Source organism: Eulemur rufifrons, chromosome 19 (genome assembly GCF_041146395.1).
Source record: "Eulemur rufifrons isolate Redbay chromosome 19, OSU_ERuf_1, whole genome shotgun sequence".
Taxonomy (NCBI): domain Eukaryota; kingdom Metazoa; phylum Chordata; class Mammalia; order Primates; family Lemuridae; genus Eulemur; species Eulemur rufifrons.
Genome location: NC_091001.1, coordinates 68,110,214 through 68,130,008, shown reverse-complemented (window position 1 = coordinate 68,130,008; position 19,795 = coordinate 68,110,214). Strand labels below are relative to the sequence as shown.

At 35.3% G+C, this 19,795-nt stretch overlaps 1 protein-coding gene across 2 annotated transcripts in view; it reads right to left on the bottom strand.

Moving 5' to 3' along the window:
• Nucleotides 1–19,795, bottom strand: part of PUS10 (pseudouridine synthase 10) — a 57,601-nt gene that overhangs the window by 19,163 nt on the left and 18,643 nt on the right. For both annotated transcript variants that reach the window (XM_069494315.1, XM_069494316.1), the window contains exons 5-11: nucleotides 11,773–11,807; nucleotides 8,087–8,198; nucleotides 5,942–6,003; nucleotides 5,593–5,638; nucleotides 3,389–3,453; nucleotides 1,948–2,033; nucleotides 746–871 (exon numbers count right to left, since the gene is read on the bottom strand). In XM_069494315.1, the coding sequence (XP_069350416.1) occupies nucleotides 746–871; nucleotides 1,948–2,033; nucleotides 3,389–3,453; nucleotides 5,593–5,638; nucleotides 5,942–6,003; nucleotides 8,087–8,198; nucleotides 11,773–11,807 (532 nt within the window). The remainder of the gene's footprint in view (nucleotides 1–745; nucleotides 872–1,947; nucleotides 2,034–3,388; nucleotides 3,454–5,592; nucleotides 5,639–5,941; nucleotides 6,004–8,086; nucleotides 8,199–11,772; nucleotides 11,808–19,795) is intronic.

Here is a 19,795-nt window from a genome sequence, read left to right as displayed (position 1 = left end):
AGGCCTGAACTTTATTCCAGGACACTTTATAGGTTAAGACAGAAGCAGACATTTGCAAGTGATTACTCTTGAACAAGAACTAGTTGTGGAAGATGTGTTTTAATTTCATCATATTCCCCCTTGGCACCTTGAGATGTGCCAATGTCAGGGCTTAAGTGCATTCATTTAAAATAGTTTCACAACTGTTTTGAATTTCCCCAAAAGAGATCAGTCATCTTGAGAGAGGAAAGAAAGACACTTTTGGGTGCCTTGGCTGAAATCCAGCCAGGCCAGAGGCACTCAGGATAACCTGTTCATGGGAAGCCTATAGCCAAGGGGCCCAGAGTTGGCAGTGATTATCAAAATATAGAAATCTTTCCTGCCACCCTCAAGAAATCTATTAATAATAGACAATGTATTTAAAATATGAAAATTATAGGCCAGGTGCAGTGGCTCATGCCTATAATCCTAGCACTCTGGGAGGCCGAAGCAGGATTGCTTGAGGTCAGGAGTTTGAAACCAGCCTGAGCAAGAGCAAGACCCCATATCTACTAAAAGTAGAAAAAAAATTAGCAGAGTGTGATGACGCATGCCTAAAGTCCCAGCTACTTGGGAGGCTGAGGCAGGAGGATCACTTGAGCCCAGGAATTTAAGGTCGCAGTGAGCTCTGATGATGCTACTGCATTCTAGCCCAGGCCACAGAACAAGACTCTCTCTTTCAAAAAAAAAAAAAAAAGAAAAAGAAAAAAGAAAATTTAAAACTTACTCTCTGCTTTGAATACTGTCAACAGATGATCTGAAATCAATTCTTCCACTGAAGATTCCAGCTTCCTTTCTCCATCAATTATCCAAGGAGTTTGTGGTAGATTTCTGGAGTATTTATTATATCTCCCTGTCAAAGAAATATCAGGTAGCCTGGATGGAATGGTGTGATTAACATAATAGGATAAAAAGAGGAGCAAAAACTATTTAATGAGTGCCAATATCATAGATGCTATGATATAAAACAAGGCCTAGCTTTTAACTAACTTACAATCTAATTTGGGGAGCCCACACATAGACATGTAGATAATGAAGTAAAAATATCTTAAGTAACAATAGAATAAGTGACTAAAGATATGATATGAATGGTGCATCAAATGAATTTGGAAGAAATGCTCAATATATTTATTAATCTGATTGCCTAAGTTATATAATATTACTTAGGCATAATAATTAGAATGCACCAAAGATCAAGAAAAACTATTGCTTTTATACCTGATTAAAAATACTTTCAATGCAATAGTTATTGGTGGTAATGTATTCCAAAGAATCCAAATACAGGAAATTTTGAAGTTTTTTTTAAGTAAAAAACCCCAAAAACAAAAAACCCTAATAGAATATGACTTATTGATTTACTAATAAAACTAGACTAATGCAGGTAGCTTTCGTTACCCTACAGCAGAATATTATAGTCAAGGCTAAAGAACAATTTCATTTCAGCTAGTACTGTATAAAACAGCTGTAACTTTCAAAACAAAACTGTCTGCTAGACTGCCTCTTGGGAAAGTCAATGCAACTTTTTTTCTCGGTGGAAGCCAAGTGTTTAGTCATTTTGGAAATAATTTATTTTTTCAAGTTTGTTTTTATGTTATAAAATATCCTCTGTGCTGCTGTCTTTCTCCTGACCAGTTTTGGGTCTCTGCATCTACCCATATTTCTACTTGGCTATCTATGATGAAAACTATTGAAACCAGGGAAGTATCATTTCCTTTTGGCATGACATTTTAATTAACAGATCTTCTGAGTGATCCTTAAGGATGCCTACAGAACCTAAAATAAGTTTGGCTATTAGTTCTATTTCTCTAAAGAGTAAACTAATCAGAACCTAATAACAATAATAAGAACAAAACAGAAGAGGAGTCAGTTGAGTTTTTCAGAAAGGAGAGTAAGTTCACAGTGTCATATATTCTAGACTAAATGTTTTACCAGCCACAAAAACAGCACCATGAGCACATTCAATTTCAAGAACAGTGCATACAGCCTTTGGTGAGTTTGGAGGACAAGGAAACTGCCTGCAAAACAAAATAAATTTTATAGCTACTCTTTTCCAGACATAATATTGAATCACAAAACTAAGATGAAAAAGCATTGTCTGAAACACACAGAGCCTGAGTCTCTCAATGAACAAGCCTCTCCCTAACTGTAAGTTTTGGAACAATAAGAGTCTATCAGGCCTCTGGAGTACCATTTTTAACGCAGGAGAGTGACAGTAAGTAAATCAGAGCTTTGCTGCTACCTTTCAACCTCAAGAGGCCTCATCTTCCCAGATGATAATTTCCAACAGCTTTGAGATTTGGAGGGGAAATCCATATATATGAAATGGAAGCCCCTCTAGGCTTTTTAACTATTTTGCTATCCATGGTCACTTGCTGCTAACTGCTGGCTTACATGATCCTCAATCTTTTGGGCAAAGCTGGTGCATAGTTAGAGACTGGTCGTATGAGTAAAAGTCTCACCTGTAGGGAGGGTACTCTACCACTTTTCTCTCTTCTTCCTTTTCATTCCAATTATGACCTTGGAAATCAGACCACAGAGCCAGAAAAAGTGGAATGTGGCAGAATCTGCCCTCTTAGCTAAGCAACTTCAATCCAAGAAAGAACAATGTATGGTTTTATTCTCTGTCTCTAAGAATTTCCAAAGCCATAGACTGAAGTCTGCCTGTAAATGACCAGATGTGGATTTAATCCCAAATGCATGGCTTGAAAGTTTCATATGCTTTCCCAAGATGTCTTGACAAAGAAAGCAGTTAGAAACTCAGAACTACTGCTTCCATTCTGAGACTCATTGTAGTCATTAAAATATATGAAACCCTCCGTATGACATCATTGTTTGAAATTTACTCAAGGATCTTCTGGAAGAATAACTACAATATTTGATTTAATACAATGAATGCAGTGAGAATAAAAATATAAGATTTATTGCATTTATTGTATTTCAGCACATTTGAACAAGTGAAGAAACTTAAGAGCTGCCTTCTCCCTCCTCTGGAGATGGACGCACAGGATTAGGGATGTAATGGGAATAGCACTGGGCTGGGGCATCAGGAAATCTGGCTTGAGGTCCACTCTCTATTATCTAGTTGAAATCTCAGATAAGTCAAATCCCTCTTTAAATGTCAATATCCTCTTATAAAAGATAAAGAAGTTGGACTTGATTCATAAATTCAAATATGAATTTAACAAACATTTATTGAACACCGCTACATGCCAGGTACTGCGCCAGGGATTGGGGATAAAACAATGACTAAGACACAATCCTGGTCCCTGAAATACATCAAGTCTTGTTTTAGAGATAATCCAGTTTATCTCAAACATTCCCTTTATTCCAAAATTCCATGATGCTTCCTTGTTTCTACACTTCTACTTACTTGCAGAAATCCTCTTCTTTTATCTTATTCAAAGCTTTCATAACTGCCATTCTAGTGAATACCGACTATATAGGGTAAAATGAAAAGAAAAGACATTTTATCATCTAGATGAGAAAACATCAGAGGTGAAACATAGAACATGGTGGGAGAAATTATAACATTCTACATCCTTAAAAGGGAGGAATACTTAACATTTTCAAGAACATAAATAAAACTTAAGCATTCATGTCAGTTCTGCAACTGGTATACCTCTACAACCCTTTCTTCCATCTGGCAGCCTATGTCTATGATACCAAGTAAATCTAGCAGAAAGGTCTCCTTCACTGTACCATCCCACTCCTCTCAAAATATGATATTCTTCAAATGAAAAATGACATTGCAGAAAATATGCTTTGAATTTTTTTCCCAGACCTCAACAGCAATTCAGATTGATCCATCTACCTTTTCTTCCCTACATCCCTTCAGAAGCCACACTATATAATTTAGGAGTTGGCTCCCAGAGTAAGGGGTAAAACAACCAACCAGCCTGCCCTGGCATCTAGCAACTCAGTATTACTCACCAGTGACAAAAAGTTAACAAATCCATTCTACTGAATAGAAGGGCATTTACAACAAATGTCCCCCTTGGGTTTTTTAAGATAAGAAAAGTCAAACTGCATAGGAGACATACCGGAACTAATTAGTGTATATAGATGGCTTGCTATGATAAATCACAATTATTTCTTCTCTTATGAGAAATCACATTTGACTGAAAAGGAGTACAATGTAGGCATCTTAACAGTCTATTATCAGCCAAAGCAATGATTTTTCTAAACCATATTCTGGGGAACCCTAGAGAGTTCTATAAGGTACCATAGCACTAGAACTGAAAATTAAATGCCTGTTTGATAAGATATGAAATCTTAGGCCTGAAAAAAATGTCAAAAGGTCATTCAATTTACTCCCACCTATGAGGCAAGAAAACTACATTTGAGACTCTACAACTCCCACTTGCCAAATGGTGTGGTGTCTATGATGCTTTGACAAAAATTTCCTTATCCTATTATTTGATGCTGGCACTTGAATATTTCCTCAAAGACAACAAAAAATAAAACTAGATCTTCATTATAAATATGGCTTACAGGTCATTTGGGCAGAGCTTCCCAACTGGTACAGCAGTGGACTACAGTTGTGCCAAGATGTTAATCTTTTTAGTTCAAAAGGGCTGCTGGGCAGGGCCTACAGTCAATAAAAACTCCCAGGCCTGTTGCTTCCAACCTGGAGCAACTTTATCTGTAAACCTCAGGGTACTCAACACACATGGTAATGTTTTAAGAGTACCATGATATAAGAAAAGTAGGGAAGCTTTAGGCTTGGTCTGCATTTCTAATTATTTCAGCACAGAGTATTTGGCTAATGTTATACTTTTCCCCCAGTTCTAAAAGGCCCAGCAATTAGTCAGAGCAAGAGGCAAGACCAACAGCTGTATTTCTGACAATAAACTTATATTCTTTTTAACAACCACAACAACAAAATGGATGTCAGTAAAATTGTAGGAATTCTTGACTCTGTGTACAAAACCAGTTAAGTAACTGGGGCGTAAAAGACTGCCAATATCGTGTCATGCCATTCTATGCTGGCATAATATGAACTAAAAGTACATGCTAACTAATTTGCTCAGTAACATGAAGATAAGCTAATATTAGAAAGTAAAGGGGAGTTTGGATAAAATGTACTTTATGCAAATGTAGCTTGAAATAGACTATATTAATTCAGGACTGCCCTAAGTAAAATAATCTATTTTGGATTATATAAATACCAATTTCTGGAAAATGGATATTAGATGAAAGTTTGGAACACTACTGATACTTCCCATGGATTTTCCCAGATGTTGTAATTCAGGGGATTAAAATCTAAAAGCAGCATTTCCCCAAATGGGTAATAGTAACATCATTGAAACACTGGTTCTAAGTTTAACAACATCAGGGTAAGAACCCAGACATTGACACAACATGAGGGTGTTTATGTGCTCCGACTCCCTAGCCAGAAGTAAAGGTTGAAAAAAATTGAACGAAATAAAAATAAATGCAGCAAATGGAACTATTTAAAGACTAATTCTTCGTATAATATAGTTGCCACATTTCTAATGCATATGCTTTTTATTGTTAATTTGAATATTCTGCTCAGACTTAACTCACTAAAGAATAAGAAGTGGGAATCCTTACCTGTTTGTTTTTGGCTGGCTTGAAACAATCTGGGCATATTGTACCTCTAAAATAAGATTCAAGTTAAAATAAAAGGTTAACAAATTTATTTCTGGGTTGATATAATTCAAATATATTTCATATAACATGGCTGCTAAACTCAGGGTATCAAGGGCAGACAAAATGAATCCCAATATGAGCTGCATTGGTTTTCCTAGGAACCTTATGTTAGAGGGCACATTTTAAACCTACTAAGACCATGACAAGTTCTGAAATGCTCATCAGAAAGAGAAGCAATACTATTTTCATGAAAACCAAACAGGATTAACAATTTTACACAATTGACATTGTTGTTTACGTGGCAACTTACAGGAAGTGGCAATCCTCAACTGTTTCTGGGTGAGCAAAGACCACACTCACTTCAAACAAGCTCTAAAAATTATAAAGACAGTTTAAAAATGAGCAAAAGGAAACTAACATCTAACAACTTATGAATGGAAATAGAAATTAACTCTCAAAGATTAGCTCAGAAGAAGAGTGACAAGGAAAACTGGAAATACTACTGCTTTCGTATCAGCCTGTTCACAGGGCAGCTGTAAAGGAAATAGTTTGTTTACTTCTTTATTTATTTTAATTTCTACAACTCAGTCATTAGTGATCCTACCAAAAAGGTTTTAAAATAAATTTTTAAATAAATTTGTATTATTTTTGGACAAATATGTAAATTAGGTATGAAGATAAATGAGAATTCAGAGAATTAGAAAGAGATTGAAAAATGAAGAATTATTCTGTCAATACTAAGATTAGAATTATTAGCAAGGCAAAAACACATTTTATTCACATCCTTAAAAACTGTATGAAGTTTCTTTTTAAAGTGCTAAAATTTCTTAATGGATTTGAGTTTTAAAAGAGAGACCTTAATGTTTTGTTTTATTATAAAAGTGATACATATAAATTATACAATAAATACAGGATGGTTTTTCAATCCCATTCAACAATTATTAACAGTTTGGTGTGTTTCTTTCTAGCCATTTTTATGAAAACATATTTGCATGTAATTTTTGAGATATTAAACATGCTTTTGGAAAATTGCTTTAATAGTACATCATGGATATCTTTTCAACTCTAGGGACTGGTGGACAGTTAAATTGTAGAAAATTTTTCTGTTATAAAAAAATGCTACAATGAACATTCTTGTACACCGAAAAAGCACAATTTCATACTCTATATACTTTTTACTCCATGGAGAATATACAAAATTATACATTGAAAGAAAATCATACCACATTAAAATTTTGTCTGTTTTGAGTTCTATATTTATTGATTTTTGTATTTACTGAATTCATTAGATCATTAACAAGCCTATTAGCTACTCTAGAATCACAATAATGAATAGGTTTTTTTGTTCCTTGTTCTAATCCATAAAATAAAATAAAAATTAATAACACATTCTTATTCAAGAAAGCTTCACTCAACCTGAATCTATTACATTATTTCATCTTTTGTGTTCTATTTTCTGTTCTCACTGATTCAACATGTAAAATGATTTGCACTTCAAAACTGAAATTTGAGGTAAAAATATTTTGCATTAATGACATCTCTAATTTCCAAAGTACTTTCATTACCTCATTTCCTCTTCATACTATCTGTGAAGTGGTTTTATTTTCTATTTTCTCAATATTCAGTTTAAAGAACAGTCAGAGTATATTCTTACTAACAGAAGGAAATACAACTATATAATTCAGAATGGTTTTAAAAAAAACAAGCTTTAGAAGATGGTTTTGTGATTTTACTTGAATAGGAGTGTATGTGTTATTCAGGGAATTTCCTTGAAGCAAAATGATGAAGCAGTGAGGCCACACTATTAAAATCTAATTTAAGATGACCTGAGAATATGTTCTGTTTTCACATATGGAAATCTGTTGAGCTCTTTCCTGAAGTTCAATCCATTCCAGAGACTGAGGCAAGGCCTGCTCTGGAAAAGGGGAGTATTCTGGTTTTAAAGACACTTACTGCCTAAGAGTAAACAGAGGGATTTGAGATACCAACAAGGTAGGATAGACTGAGCCCACTTTCCCTGTAGTTGAATAGATTCTATGTATTTGAAAACAAGATTAGCCACAGATAAACCAAAATTAAATAGTCTAGAGTTGACTCTACACTTGCTCACAGTTATTTATATATTGCTTTATATCAGTAATTCTGTTCCTCCAATTAAACTATAAATACATTAAAGGCAAAGATTCATTTCTAACCTTTTAAGGTCAATTAGGGTACACTGCATCTGTTACACTCATGAATGTCTTGGATCACAAAGAACTCTTTGGGGGAAAAAAATGAAGAAAGGCTTTAACCTCAACTTAAGACAGTTAGAAATTAAAATCTTAGAAGCTTAAAAATCCTTCACTGGATTATTTAAAAAGAAGATTCTTTTGGCTAACCAAAACTCTCCCATATAATGAAGTAAAACTAGTAAAATCAGAGAATGAAATTAACAATGCTGATGACCCAATACCTTTCCATCAATGGGAACACCCAGTTCCTCTGAAAACAGGGGGTGAGTTATCCATTTGTAGGCTTCTTTTAGCTGAACTATATCATTTCTTCCCAGCGACAGACTCTGCTTTCTGAATAACATAAACATTAATTCACTGACATGAAAAACTTCACTTTTTCTATTAAAGGCAAGAAATTATGCAATTATTAAAAAATATTGACTGAGTCCCTACTATGTGCCAGGAACTATTCTACGCATTAGATAGAAAGCAGAGAACAAAACAAACAAAAAAAATCCTCACCTCATGGACCTTATATTCTAGTGGAATCATAGAACTACTTTTTCTAACGGCATATGAGAATTTTTAAAGCTTCAAAGACAAAGCGCACTAATGGGCTCTTCTGAGCTAGAATTGCCAGATTGTAGGATTTATATATCAGAAGACAGAAAGATGAAATAGAGATGATTGTTTATTGCTCACAAACTACAAAACTATATGTTATCATAATAACATCCATATTTAAAGTGCTTGCATCTCCCCTCTTGCTGAAAATAGGGCTTATTTTGGGGAAATCAATGTAAAAGCTGTATTTTTTCTTTTACTGCTGAACAAGAAATATTAAGTTCTGAAGTATCAATGTTCTGAAATGTTCATTGATGTACTATCAGATAAATTTCTGAATAAAAATCTGACATCACCCAAAATCTACTCATGAGCCAATAATCGGAAGTCCCCATTATGAGTTCTAGTTTTAGTTTGTAACATAAAATTGTGACAGAAAGGAACCTGAGGTAAGAGGAATGAAAAACATGGTATGGTATTATTAAAACTGCTCTACTCCACTAAGAATACTGGGATATTACTAACAAGCCCACATCATTCAAATAACTAAAACTTCAAACCAGCCTTATAGCTATTTGTGGGGACGCTTTTAACAAAAGAGATGTTAGGGCCAACTTGTGAATAATCCCCTTTAATGCCTGATTTTCACTGATAAAAATTACTACTTATAGGCAATTATCCATTGTAATTTAATTCTGCAAGACTGAAAGACACTACTAACTACAGGTAGAAAACAAATGTAATTTAGCTAATAGCTAGATTTAATTGATCAGAAAAGAAAGAATAAAGATCATTGTACCTCTAAAAATGCAAATTAAGAAATAGTTGATCTACCCATTCTGTATCCAGCTGAAAATATAACCGGTTACAGTGTTTTCATAGACTTTGGGATTGTGGTTTAACAATGAAATACCCAGAAAAGCTTTACATCTGACAAATAACCAAATTGCTTCTCTAAATTCAAGAACTTCTTCAAACACTAAATGTTTGAGCTTCATAAACTGTTCCTAATTCTCCAAATATCAGAAACATTTTAGTATTTTAAAAGACTATCCTGATATTGTATTAACATTTTAACTAATCAATATTTGCACAAAAATGCATCACAGTTGAAAGTAAATAATGTATGAGAATATATTTTAAAGGATAAAAAGCTGAAATGAAGATACAAGAATGAAAACTATTTTAAAAATTGTTTAGAGTCTATAAAGTTCAAAGGGTTATAGCAAAAGCCAATCCTAAAAAATGAGTTAAAACATTACTCATTAAGTATTTATGAAAACTGGTGTTTTAAATCTTTCACATTCTTTGAAATGTATTTAGAGCATCTTAGTCCGGTTAAAATATTTCAACTACAGGTATTTTCTTCCCTCCAGATTAAGAGCCAGCAGAAAGGGTTAACAAACAGCTTAGAAACCTTAGCCTTATATATAAGGCAAAAATATAATACTTAATCCTTTAGAAGGATTAGAACTCACTAAAGTAAATTCAGTCCCCATTTAGTACTTAGTAACTGAATTTCTTTCCTCTCTGTCAGATAACAACTGATGAGGATGTCAGTTGCAATCACTTTTTTCTTGGTTTTTTTTTTTTTTATTTTTATATGACTTTATTTATTTATTTATTATTTTTTTTTTTTGAGACAGAGCGTGGCAACCTCAAACTCCTGGGCTCAAGCAATCCCACTGCCTCAGCCTCCCAAGTAGCTGGGACTACAGGAATGTGCCACCATGCCCGGCTAATTTTTTCTATATATTTTTAGTTGTCCGGCTAATTTCTCTCTATTTTTTTCAGTAAAGACGGGGTCTCGCTCTTGCTCAGGCTGGTCTCAAACTCCTGAGCTCAAACGATCCCCCCCGCCTTGGCGTCCCAAGTGCTAGGATTACAGGCGTGAGCCACCGCGCCAGGCCGCAATCACTTTTGCTATAGATACAGCATAACCACTATTCTAGAGGAAAGATGAATCAAATATGCAAGGCAGTTAATTTTTTCTAAATTCCCTGAATCGATTCTTTATTGGCAATTTCTCTACAATCTTTTCAACCCAGAACGAACTAGGGACTCTGAAGGAAAAAAAAAAAAAATCAATGTTCTGATTCTTTACTGGCAATTCCTCCACAATCTTTTCAACCCAGAAAGAACTAGGGACTCTGAAGGAAAAAAAAAAATCAATGTTCTATATGTTTTCTGCTCCAGTTTCCCTGTATCAATCATGATCTTTTGGAAGAACTAAGCTTAAGTTAAAACTTTTTGATAAGGAATAAAAACAGTAACTCATAAGCAATATTCATATAAACTGAAAACATTTAGAAAAAAGCATATTCTGACTACAATAATAAATTTCTAAAAACATAGCATCAAATTTTATTATACCAGAATCATAAGCATTTGAGACTAATTTAATAAAACCTAATTAAACCCCCAAACCTTTGATAAATATGTGGTTATTACCCTTTTAAAAATGCAGGTGTGAAACACAAAACAAAAAAGCCAAATTAATTACTTTTTCTATAAATCACTTAACCAAGTATGAGATTCTAATATAGAAATTTAAACCTCTCTCCGGGCTTTTCTCTCCAGAATATGCAAGAACCTCCAACAGTCACCTGGCCCTTTTTATATTAGTACAAAATTTTTAGTTGCAAACTCCAAAAGGCTCTGGAGAATTAAAGTTGTTTTGTTAAACTCAGTTGGCAATCAAATCCTGATTTGAACACGTGAGGCTATTTAAAGACTTTGTTTATCAAACTTAGTGTGAATATTCATGTTTCATTGCAGAACTATTAATGTTTGATTATATAGTATTACTCCAGACCCTGGAGGGGAAAGGTATGATATATATGTATGATATTAAACACTATATTAGATTTTTAAAATCCCCAAATTCTAAATTCCAAAACACATTTGGCCTGCAAGGGTTTCAGATAAAAAATTGTGAACCTATGTTTTCTATGTCTGATCTATGTACAAACTCACTGTTGTTCTGTCTTAACTGGGATCTTACTTTTTATTTTTTATGGCATAGTTTTATAATTTAGTTTGTAAGACCAATGTAAAATTTATTCTTTTAAAATAACTTCCCAAACTATATTATATAAGTGCCTAATGCATATAAAATATGTATTTACATTAACATCAAATCATCACACATAAAAATGAATCTGTTTTAATGGACTACTAATATGCTATGTAAATAAACTAATGAAACAAGGTTCACACCCTAAATTTATACAATAAATCTGGTCAATTTCTCTAGTAGCTAGCGAATTCACTCCAGAAAACAGATACTAGTAAAAGTACTTTAAGCATCAGATAGCCTGCATTTAAAAGGTAGTAAAAATTCCCTACCTAAATTACTTACCCCATTTCCTGTTTTACCAGCAACCAGGCAGCATGCTGTAGACAATTTAGTCACACCCAGAAAGAAAAGGGGGGAAAATGTCAGTGAAATTAACTCCAAATATCATTGCTGAAGTGCTTAACTAATTTGCTAATCAAACTCCCCTTTTCAGGAGAGGAGTCAGTGTTCTGAAATGTGGCAATGACTTCATTCTCATTTAAAATCAGAAATGAGGTAAGATTTCACTTTGCAATGCTGGCTTGCTGTGGCCTAGGAATTCAACAGGGTATCCCCCTCCTCCCTACAGATTTCTATTTCTCATTAATGAGGTATGAGTGTTTCTTAACATGTATAGCATACATTTAAAATATCTTATTATTTCATGGGGGAAAGCCCAAAGTGACTAAGTACACAGTCCCTAAAACATACAATTGAAGGCCCAGGGGTTTTTTTTTGTTTTGTAAATTAAGACTAACATTTTTAACTCTATCTAGTTAATGATATCTATGCTTAAGTGTTCAAAAGTAAAATGTAGTAATGTCTACAATTCATTTTGAAACACAACAAAAAGATTGATAAATGGATGGCTAGATATATAATAAAGCAAATATTTAAAAAATAGTAACAATTATAGAGTCTAAGTGGCTATATATGAGTATTCACTAACAATTCTTTCAACTTTTCTATATACGTTTGAAAACTCTCATAATAAATATTAGGGAAAACATTCTGGAAAGGATAAATAAACGGAAAAAAATTACTAAAATGAGGACAATAACATTCACAATCACAGTTGTTATGAGAATTAAATGAAATTTATGTAAAATGGTTTGCATAGTAGGTACATAATACTAAGATTTCTCAGTTTTCCATTAGATTCCCACAGCTTTCACCTTAAAGAAAGGCAATTCATGTCCTGCCACAGTATATAACATTTGTAAACATGACAAGAATATATATGTATTAAGTCAATAAAATACCATATGTAGTCTCTGCTTGTACATGTCACAAAAATGGTCAGTCATCATTCACACCACTCAAGACATGGCTTCATTTAAGCATATGCTGTGGTTCGTATGTAGAGCCCTGTCCTTCTAAACTAACAGGACTTCCTTCAAGTGACCAGCAAGGCTCTAGAGATGTCTAAAGACTGATGATCATTCAGAAACATTAGGTACATTAATTTTCTCAGACTTGAGCCAAGCAGAGTAAATTAATCACCACCTAGGTAAGAACTGTTCCTGGTACCTGAATGTCTCCCCAGTACCTTTTGATTTGTTAGTTTGTTTACTCTGCTAGCTCAATCTAACACCATTTATAGTAGTACTATAAGACCCATTCCTTCTTTCCTTCCATTTATTCAAGCCCAATTTCAAAGTTCATGGGCATGGTATTATAATACATAAATTAGCACAAGTCAGAAAACCTGGCTTTAGGCTTTCCTTAATTTATGGGACTCAATTTCCTAAAGAGTAAAATGAGAGAGTTGGATTAAGATGACTGTAAACTTTTCTGGATGGCCAAATGTTATCATTAATGGACATTGTTAGTACACTGTTTTATAATGAAGGCTATTGAGACTTAAACAACTTGGAGATCATCGAAAAAATGAATAATGGTCTCCTAAAGCTGAGACACTATGGTCAATTTTGTCCCACCCTTTCTTCAGCCTCATACTTTAAGAGATCTAAAAACACTTATTTCCTCAAATATACAGGGATATTAACACTGCCCTTGCAGGGATATTGTGAGAGTTTAAAGAAATTGCATTTGTAAAGAACCAAGTAAGATTGCTGGCGTGTACTGAATAAATGGTAGTTGTTATTGTTGTTGAATTGAAACCTTATCTGCAACTTACAAATAATAAAATTCAGATTTATCCTTTAAAAGGTTTCCAGGACTTGATCCCATTCCCTCATATCCTCAAGCTGCTCTGCTGTAGGTAGTTCCGGAACCTCCCTCTTTGATGAAATCTGACTTCCAGAGAACTGTCTCTTCTTTAAGTGCCCTCAGACTTTTCTGTCTTTTCTCAATGACCTTTGTGTCTCTCCTTTGGAGGCAAATGCTGTTCTCTACAGTCACTTCCAGATCATGCCATCAAGTCTGCCATCCCTTGATTATAAAGTAGGGCAGAACTGGAGGTTGCCAAGGGAAACTGGATAACCATGTGTAATGTGGAATTAAATCAAACATCTTCAGTACCTGAGACTTGCTAAGGGGTTTTCTTTCCTAATCCTCTTCAGGCTCCCTGCTCAAGCATGCCAGCAGGTTGGACAGAACTAATCACACAGCAGGGGCTAGAAGGCTGAATCCCAAAGAAGTCAGTATTGCTCAATTATTCAATTTTTACCACATGCTTATAATGCCCTGGACCTGCTTCTGGCAAAGAAAATGAAATACATTTTTCCCTTTCAGGTCACCAAGGTAATTTAATAAATGTTCTGTTCCTTAGTCAATAGAAAAAAATCCACTCTCTAGAGTAAGCAATTAAATTCTTCCTCCCCAATAGAGCCAAATGGCATTAAAGTTATCAAGTTTAATCAAATTTGATACAACAGGCAGTATGTCACCTCCTGAAAATTCAGGAACCACACAATTTAATCCTGGACTATGCTTTAACTTTGAGCATTTTAGGCAAGTTCTAAATGGGGCACTTGAATAAGTGCTTGCTAAAGTGCTTGTATGCCTTGGTGACACTAACACACACACACAGACTCTCTCTCCCTCTCTTCCCCCCACCCCATAGACTGGAAGGTCTACAACTGTGAATGGCTTTTGAGCTTAGAATTTTGAGATAGAGGTTCATCTAGCACCAATGAAATGAGAGTGGGTGATAGTGGGACCAGGGATGGAGGTTGCTTGAAGCAGAGGTGGCAGAGGAAGGGGGGGAGAGAGAGAGAGAGACGTGTTAAAAGTGGCATATGGTGCAGAAGAATAAAACAGAATCCCTATCTCTCACTATAAACAAAAATTGACTCAAGGTGGATTAAAGACCTAAATGTAAGACTTGAAACCATAAAAATTCTGGAAGAAACCATAGGAAAAACTCTTCTAGACATTGGCCTAGAATCCTCTAGACATCGGCAAAGAATCTATGACAAAGATCCCACAGACAAATAGAGAAACAGCAAAAATTAATAAATAAATGAGACTTAATTAAATTTAAAAGTTTCTGCACAGCAAGGGAAATAATCAACAGAGGAAACAGACAACCTACGGAATTGGAGAAAATATTCACAAACTATGTATCTGACAAAGGGCTAATATCCAGAATTTACAAAGAACTCAAACAAATCAGGAAGAAAAACAAACAAACAAAGAAAACCATTAAAAAGTGGGCAAAAGACATGAATAGAGGTTTTTCAAAAGAAGATATACAAATAGCCAACAGATATATGAAAAAATGCTCAACATGACTAATCATCAGGGAAATACAAATTAAAAGCACAATGATATATCACCTTACCCCTACCAGAATGGCCATTATTAAAAAATCAAAAAACAATAAACGTTGGCATGGATGCAGTGAAAACGGAATGCTTATACATTGTTGGTGGACTGTAAATTATTAATAGTACAACCTCAGTGGAAAACAGTATGGAGAATCCTCAAAGAACTTAAAGTAGACCTATCATTCGATCCAGCAATCTCACTACTGGGTATCTACCCAAAGGAAAAGAAGTCATTATAGCAAAAAGACACCTGTACCCAAATGTTTATCACAGCACAATTCACAATTGCAAAGATACGGAATCAATCTAAGTTTCCATCAATCGATGAGTGGATAAAGAAAATACATACACACACACACTCACTCACCATGGAGTACTACTCAGCCATAAAAAAGAATGAAATAATATCATTTGCAGCAAGTTGGATGGAATTGGAGAACATTATCCTAATGTGCAGTCCCCAACCCCAGGTACCACGGTCTGATACCGGTAGCCTGTTACGGACCAGGCCACAAAGCTCTGCCCCTCCAATCCATGGAAAAATTTTCTTCTGTGAAACTTGGTGTGGGGTGGCACACAGCAGTAGGTGAGCGGCAGGCCCATAGAGCAAAGCTTCATCTGTATTAACAGCTGCTCTCTCTCACATCACTGCCTAAGCTCTGCCTCCCGCGACCCCGCCACCCTCCCCCATCAGTGGAAAAATTGTCTTCCATGAAACCGATCCCTGGTGCCAAAAATGTTGGAGAACACTGTCCTAAATGAAGTATCTCAGGAATGGAAAAACAAACACCACGTTTTCACTAATAAGTGAGAGTTAGGTGGTGGGTACACATGGTCATAAAGTGGTGTAAAGGACATTGGAAACTAAGAAGGGAGCTGGAAGCAAGGGAGGTTGGAGTAAAAACTTACCTGTTGGGTACAATGTACACCATTCTGATGGTGGGCACACTAAAAGCCTTGATTTTGGCATTATACAATCTATCCTTGTAACAAGAACACTGTACCCCCTTAATATTTTGAAATAATTTTTTTTTTTTAAAAAGGCATGTTGAGGAACTACAATTCAGTAAAGTTGGAGCTTAGGGTATGTGTGCATAAATGAGGATAGGGGTTCAATAATGAAACTGGAAAGGTCAGAAGGTTTTCAGTGCCAAGCTAGGACATGAGCCCCAAGACTGAACCTATACCATGAGAAGAGCCACATTTATGTATACACAAAGTCTCATGGCAGCATAGAAAAGGAACATTTGATATTTGAATCTTCTGTAATTCATCAAATCACAATATAACCATCATTTTCATACTACCATCTTTCTCACATGGTAGTTTAAGAGGAAAATAAAATATTTCTTGTACCAAATATTCATCACACAGATAGTATGAGAAAGTCATACATTCCAGAAAAATGAGCCAATGCGCCCAGCCCACTTTTTTCATTTTTGTTGCCTACCTGGCCCTTACAGACATATATGTCTACAATTCCTGATAGAGGGAAACAAACACTAGACCAAAAGGCTGGCTCTGCTTCTAAATATTGTGTGATCACTAGCAAGGTGGCTTCTCTCTCTGGGCCTTCATTTCTCAACCATAAGATGAACGGATTCAATACTTGATTATTTAGGGGGTACTGCCTATGTGGTGAGATCTTTACTGAGAACGCAGATATGAAAGACCAGTCTCTGCCCATGAGCAAACTCATGAACTAAGAGAGAAACAAAAGGGAAGATGATAAAAAAAAAAAAAACATTTACAGTATTAATAATAACATTAATGAAAGGCAGAGTGGTGGGGGCTATAAGAGATATACTTAGCCAGGACACAAAAAGGATGCTCAGTTCAATCTTGCAGGAAAAGGCCAGGTGCGGTGGCTCACCCCTGTAATCCTAGCACTCTGGGAGGCTGAGGTGGGAGGATCACTTGAGCTCAGGAATTCGAGACCACCATGAGCAAGAGTGAGACCTCCGTCTCTATTAAAAATAGTAAAAATTAGCCAGGTGTGGTGGTGCATGCCTGTACTCCCAGCTACTCAGGAGGCTGAGGCAAGAAGATTGCTTGAGCCCAGGAGTTTGAGGTTGCCGTGAGCTAGGCTGATGACACAGCACTCTATCCCAGGTGACAGAGTGAGACTGTCTCAAAAAACAAAAAAGCCTAACAATCTTTCTTTGAAGGAACAGTTACTTAGAATTAACTGGGTAAAGAAATGGGGAAAGTATGTTCCAAACAGAGGAAACCCTAAGATACAAAGGCCAGAGAACACTGGGAAGGTTCTAGGAACTATAAGTCAGTGGTCCCTAAAGAGCTAAGGATGCGTGGCTAGGGAATGCAAAGGAGGACACAGGACTTAGATCATAGGGCTAGTGCACCCGTATTAAGGGGCTTAACATTGCTCTCAGGCAATATGGTGCCACAGAAGGATTTTAAGCAAAGCAAAGTCCTTAAGGAATTAAGGAAAATGAAGACATTTGATAAACTAAAGCAGTAATTCAAGTAAAAAATAATCTATTATGGCAGTGCTGGTAGGGATGAAGAGGAGTAGGCAACTTGAGATAATGAGGACACAGACTGGCAAGACTTGGGGACTGGCAGTGATGCTGAAGTTTCTAAATTGCCACCAAGGCCTCTCAGACTTTACAGTTTTTTGAATCCTACATATCTCTTGGACTTATTCACAATAACAAAGATAATAGAAACACAGACTTGTACCAATATGGAAATGACAATTGTTGTGTGGGCAGCTGGAAGCATTAGGAGTACCCCCTGCTCCCAAATCTTCTCCCAACATACACACACATACATGTATACATTTATGTATGTTTTCTTGCACACAAATAGCCAGTTGGGAACTGGGCTCAATAAGGAAGTTAGTAATGAGAGACACATCTCTTCCTTCTCTCTACCCAGAACAATGGCTTAAGATTTCCTTCTTCTCTTCCCCACCCCCCAGCCTGCTATAACCTTAAACTTCTGCCTCACCAGGCCTGCTCCTTACCTTTTGTCTCAGGCGTGGTGGCAGAAAGAGGAAGGTAAGAGAGGAAGGAAGACTGTGCTTCTGTAACCACTGCTTGATCCTGTCACTGCACTGACTCCACCACTGTCTCCTCACCCCCACCATCTCCCTGCTTCAATGCGACTCTCTTCTTTTCCCCAGAGTCTCAGCTGTCAGACCCTGTGGTGAAAAGACTGCAACAGACTGAATCTGGGTGTCTCCTCTGATGAATAAACTCATGTCAGCCATGTTTAAGAACCCATCAAAATCCTCTATATTATCTTACCCTACACAGTTGAGTAAAAAGAAAATGAAGTTAGACCTAAGAATAGACCTTTTAACTCTAGGCTTTCCCACTACTTTGGCAATAAAAACCTTTAGATAGCACTAAAAAGCTTGAACATTTTCTTTTTGGACAATGTGAGAGGGGAAAAGCAAGGACAGATCAGCAAAGATAGAATGAATCTACAGGGCCAAACTAGGTTATACAGCTCTATTAACCCAGTTCCCAGAATTGCTATTTCTATATTGTAAGTTTTAAGGAATTTTCCATTGCATCTCTCAACACTGTAGGTGCTGATGTTTGCTTAGCTCTGAAGGATTTGATTGGAAATAACCATTAGACTCTATATACAAAATATTCATTGCAAATTTTGATTGTAATAATAAAACCTGAAGGTGATCTGAATATTCTTCAATTGGTTAAAGGAATTGATTTAAGAAATTCTGATTTAACCATATGTGCGATAAAGCTCATATATGCACATGTGAACTCTGTATGTTCTTACATTGAAAGGTGACCATAATAGGTTGTTGCAAGAAAAAAAGCTTGTAAAACATGTATGTTCCATTAAAGCAAATAAACCCAAACCAAGTGTGGTATATGTAATGTATGTGTTTACATATTACCAAAATATTACTCCAGGAAATGGAAGGTAGAAAAGAGGAAGAGAGAGACTAATTTTACCTTTATACACTTCTGAGTTATTTTCAGTTATTTTCAGTAAGTGATACTACTTTTGTAATTAAAAAAAAAATTTAATGTAATCTTGTGAATCCTTTTCAAAAATTTAAAAATTATTTTATGAATTCACAACAAATCACCTAAGTTATGTTTTGTATAATAGTAAGTTTGCTAAACTTACTATTAATATTTATATACTATATAATTACTATTTATATACTATAAGTTGCATCTGAATTTATTATCAAATCAATTTACTAAACAAGAAATTAAAAGTAACATTAGATCATAAAAATGTTAAAGTGTTACATAGTATATTTGCTTGTACACTATTAGAGGAATCCTAATTTAAATATTATCTAACAGGTTGAGATCTGTTTTATTTTAAAATGCATTATATTTCTAGGAACCTTGACAATTGCTATCTTTGGGCTGAGAATAAATTTTTATTTTTGAAAAGTTATAGGCTTTTTGAAATCTAGGATTTCTATGAGGAGCTTGTGCTAAAGATAGTATTTCTTGATTCTTTCTCTTCCTCTTTATTCTCAATGCCTTTTTTGGACAGGGCCACATCCAATGGATTTACTCTAGATTGTGTCTACAATCCTTTAAAAATAGGCTCATAGGGTTAGAACACCTGCA